This window comes from Taurulus bubalis (assembly GCF_910589615.1).
Source record: "Taurulus bubalis genome assembly, chromosome: 1".
In the NCBI taxonomy this organism is placed as follows: domain Eukaryota; kingdom Metazoa; phylum Chordata; class Actinopteri; order Perciformes; family Cottidae; genus Taurulus; species Taurulus bubalis.
In genome coordinates, this window is record NC_136589.1 from 46,324,980 (window position 1) to 46,330,075 (window position 5,096).

At 44.3% G+C, this 5,096-nt stretch overlaps 1 protein-coding gene across 1 annotated transcript; it reads left to right on the forward strand.

The window, feature by feature from the left end:
• Positions 1 to 1,477: 1,477 nt before the first annotated feature.
• On the forward strand, positions 1,478 to 4,533 carry fam241a (family with sequence similarity 241 member A; the record flags this gene model as incomplete). Its single annotated transcript, XM_079214291.1, has 2 exons — positions 1,478 to 1,627; positions 4,201 to 4,533. 2 exons carry the CDS (start codon positions 1,478 to 1,480, stop codon positions 4,465 to 4,467), a joined length of 417 nt encoding a protein of 138 aa, XP_079070417.1. The 3' UTR covers positions 4,468 to 4,533.
• Positions 4,534 to 5,096: the final 563 nt, after the last annotated feature.

Consider the following 5,096-nt stretch of genomic DNA (forward strand, 5'->3'; position numbering starts at 1 on the left):
ATTTGAGCTGAAATTATCATCCAACCTTTCAAGAGCTTTTACTTAACACGCTTTTGAATTCTACGTCAAACTATGGTGACAAAATCATGCAAATAACACTTTAAACTAAGAAGAAACGATTTGATCCCCAACAACACACATGCTCATCAGAGAGTTTGTGCAGGCGGTCACGCAAATCAGCAAAATAGTTTGACATGAGTCTACGTCTCCTATAAAGGAATGATAAGAGGTTAATTTTATTGAGGGACCCTTTAATGACTTTAATATCTGCACACCTGAGACAGTCAAGAAGCACTAAGCAGCACAATGACTGTACACAAAATACTAAGATAGATACATACATAGATACAAAAAGATAGAATATAAATATAGAATTATAAACACTTTTTACAACATGCATCGTCCTTTCCATTCAGTCACGTGGCTGATACTTCCTGAGTGTCGGGTTTGATGAGTTATATCATTTAAGTTTAACCTGAAACATTTATATCAATATTTTAAGTGGATTGTTATTGGAATGTTAGCTAAAAACTGTCCGGACCAGAAAACAATTCTGTTACACCGATCATGTGTACAGACACATAGATAGGTCCAATCCCAATCGCCACCCTTACAGACAGATACATCCTTCATCAATCAAACCACACACCCAGACATGCACCTTGTAACTCCATATTCCCAGTCCTCTCCAGTCTGAGGTGTGTGTCCACCCTGCAGTGTGAAACTGAATCCCAGATTAGCTGGGATTACACTATGTACAAGCGGAGTGTAATCCCATGCCTCACTGACAGAAGAACAAATCACAACATCAGGTCAGGTCCAAGCTTTTCTTTTGGGGCCTTGTTGACAATTTGATCCACCGACCCACCGTGTAGTGTTTGCTATTGAGCTGTAGACATCACACAGCGCTCCTGCATTCCTCCGTTTATTCAAGGCTGCTTCAAAGGACTTCCCTGCCACCAACACTATCACGTATGTTATCATGTATTGTGTATGCTGCGGAGTGACCTTCTAATGGACCACGTGCCAGAGGAAGAACGATCCCCTCACTTTCATTGCTCTGACATTTAAAGCTATACATGTTATATTATGAAGACACATACAACTGATGACAGATAGCTGTGACACTGTTTACACTAACAAGTTGGAAAACTATTCCGACCTGATTTGGACTCGTAAAGCATGTCTGCTGTACGTCTCCTACTCCTACGATGTCTGTGCGTCTGTGTGTGGAGCCAAAGTGTTTGTGAAGTACTGCTGTATTGCTACCACTGGCCTGTAGGTGGCGCGTGCTGACACGCACAGAACTGCTGGCGCTGAGGCTCTGCGATTGGACGACGTCAAGCCCTCGCGGATATGTCGGGAACGCGCGGCGCGGTGCGGCGCTCGGGGCGGACACGCGGGACCGCGCGCCATCAGTCAGCCCTCTCGCATGTTTTGATTACCTGAAAGTTACCGTCAGTGGACGAGCAGTAAAATGTCCACTGACACGCAGCCCGCGAGCGACCAGTGGGCTTTTCGTCGACGTGAACTCGCAGAGCTGCCGATAGACAACCAGGGGAGATTGCACGCTCCTCAACACGAGCACGGCGCGAGGCAGAGCGCGCGCCACTACCAGCGGCAGCGGGTAAAGTATACAAACAAGCTAACCGCGTACTTTTCAAGCTAACCGTGACGAGCCGAATATTCACGGACCGGGACTCGGGAAGCGGGGGGGTGTCGGAGATAAACTCAGCGAGGCGTTATAATTATGAACGTCGGTGTCGGTCATAACTTAGTACGACCTCAGTTATGACCGTTTTCAGTCCTGACACCGGCGCGCGAGCCAAACCCCCAAATTCAACGAATCTGACACTTCCATGTTTCTCTTCAAAGGCAAGCGACACATACCTGAAATAACGCGACTGATGCATATTGCGAACGAGAACGGGTTAAAAACAAACTCGGGATATGAGCGAGCCAGGTGGACTAGTTAATGTAATGCAATTAAAGTACTTTATAGACACACCGAAGTGAAGGGGCTCTTGTTCTCTTCGGCCTCTCCAGCCACCTGCTACTATGTCTGTGTGGATTCATATGTCGTGCCAGCCTTTAAATTAATCGCTTTTTTCTATGGAGTCTGGCGGCATTTTGTCATCGCGAGAGATCATCACGTGACAGGGACAGGGCCTATCTTGTAACAGCATTAGCCTGTGTTATTACACTGTACTATCAAGTTGAGAGTGGAGTAGTAGGGCTTTAACTAATCACCAGGCCCACAATGTAAACACACTGGGGTTCCAGACTGCGAATAGCAAACCACATTGAAGTTGTGGTGCATGTTGGCTTATACTTTATAATAACTCATTTATTATGTTCCTACAGTTGCCGGGTTTGACGTTTTACAACAATTATGCTATTTGTTACGATTCAACAAGACTTTTAGTTGAATCTAGCATGAGCTCCTGCCTGCCACTCCCTCAGTCTAACAATTGAAACACAATTGATTGATGTGTCAATGTCTCTGTCTTTGGTGTTTGCCCAGCATGAACTTAGAATGAGGCTTCTAAGTTTTAGTTTATGACCGGTCATTTCCCTCTTTGTCTGTGTCGTCGTCTTTTCTAATCTGGGTGTATCCCGTGCTGTGCTGAAGCCCATTTGTTTTCTTGGTTTGTGGCGATACTGTGAGCGGCTCAGAAGGTCAGCAGGTGGAGTGTGTGTTAGAGCGACTGCAGTGTGTACCGTTGCAGAGAAGAGAGGGTGGGGTGCGTCTCAGAAGGCTCCCTAAATCATTGCTCGGTGAATGGGGTTACGGGCTGCCACGGTTCCAATCACTTTCGTTATGCATAGAAGGGCACAGCTCAGAAGATCACGTCGTCATCAACAAGTCAAGGAAGATAGGATGGGGTGTCGTGGAAATAAGATAACATTTACAAGCTGCATCCATACAAGGCCATCCCACAGAGGCTTAATATAGTTAATAAAGGTTAGATAAGGTGATAATCAATCATTAACACTGGTCCGTGCACGCTCCATGCTCGATAACTGGCCCACCTAAATCTAAAGTGTAGTAAAAACGATGGGAACGGTGCTTCTTTTTTTTTTTCACAATGCATTCTGGGAATTATCTAGGGAGATAATGCTCTCATGCGGAAGTCACTGTAATGACTCGTGTCTGACTTACAGCTGGGAACTGTGCAATCTTGTATTTTTGTGAAAGTTTTCCGTATTTAGATACGAGAGGTCATAATAGTTGTATGAAGAGATGATGAATGGTAATAGTATGTTTTAACAAGGCTTGACAGCATGAGTTATTGATGTTTGAGAAAGTGTGTATGTGTGTTGGGGTGGGGTCTATTTATTTAATTGAAGTATGTGTGACGCTTTGTGGGTCAGGGTCATGTGTTTAAATCGGTTGGGACCCAGGTACATGCTGACGAGGCATTATGCAGTGTAACAAAATCAACGTGTCATTGCTCTTAGGTGGAAAACTCCAAACTGTAATGTTAAAACTAAAATACCTCGTTGGACCTTTCTGTACCGACAGTCTTATTAACTATTGGCTGACACATACACTGATGCAAAAAGTAGCTTTAATTCAGTCACGTTTTCAGTCATATCCAAACAGATATAGTAGATCATACGTCATTGAAAGTCTGTAATATCTACTGTTTAAAATGTGTAACATCCTGGTATAAGAAAGAAATCATTAAACCCCTTTGGTATTGCCGTTCCCCAACATCTCATCTGTGTGAGCTAGCTTTGTCGTCCCTGTGAAACGTGAAAACAAGACATAAGAATCTTTCTTTTAGAAATGCAAAAATTGATTAAAATCCTTTTTACTAATTTTCCCAACAAAAATGGCAAATATTTGCTGGTTTCAGCTTCTGCAATACATGATATTGAATTCAATATTTTTGGGATTTGGACTGTGCCGTCTAATGAAACAAGCAAACTGAATTCTTCACCTTGGGCTACAATAAATTTTAACGAGCATTTTTCACTATTCATTGTGAAAATAATCAGCAAATTAATAAATTATGAAAAAGCATTAATTGCAGCCCCTTTTTTGTCCCTCGTGTGTCATTAAAAGGCCTGCAAGCTTTTACTTTGTCCTTGTGTGCTACTCCATGGGGGAAAATATATCAAACCCCTAAATAATGACCAAAAGGGAGTGTGGGAGTGTCCATGAGTAACCTGTCCTGACCCTCGCCTCCACAGGTTGATGACCCCACCCCCGGATGGCCGCACGTGGACGACCCCACCACCAGAGAGCCTCGGCTCAACGACTGCGAGCGGATGGGCACTCTGTTCGGGATGCTCAACAAGTGCCTGCGGGGGATGGGCTTCAGCCAGATGTACTTTGGGGACAAGATCGTGGAACCGGTAGTGATCGTGTTCTTCTGGCTGCTGCTCTGGTTCCTGGGCATCCAGGCCCTGGGATTGGTGGGAACTCTATGCATCATCATCATCTACCTCCAGAAGTGAAGAGAGACGGCTGTTTTTCTTTGTTTGATGCCTAACATATGCAGGATTTTGGACTAACGGGTGTTTGGGTTGGAATCTGCAGTGGGTCTGTGCTTTTAGGGTGGGGGGGTCACAGCTGAGAAGAGTTGAGCTGAGGTTTCTATAAAAGGTTTAGAGTGTGTTCAGTCTGAGTAAATCCAAACCGGGGTCCGTTCTTCAGGATCGTCTGTTCTGGAGCTTCTGAGCGGTGCCGTCTCTGCAGCTGATTTGGCGTGATGGTATCAATTAGCTGATTTAAGAAGAACACACTGTGGGAAACGTTTGCGTTTGAATCGGAGGCGACAGAGTGAAGGCCGGGAGAAACAGAACCGCACACATCTCTGTGTGGAGGGTTTTACTTCAAAAGCTTAGAGATCTTCGCCAACATACAAATAGTAATATGATTCCAATAATCAATCCTCAGAACCGGTGTCTGAATCTAAAGCTGACTGTTCTTGTGAAAGATTTTTCCTTTAAAATGTTTACTTTGTGGTAGATACTTATTGTATTGATGGCTGATGAATGAGACCATGTAATTATTGGTTTTATTCTAACATTAGTTGCGGAGTAGTAGCTGTGGAGAGGGATGCCACCGGAAAAACTTGGTTCTT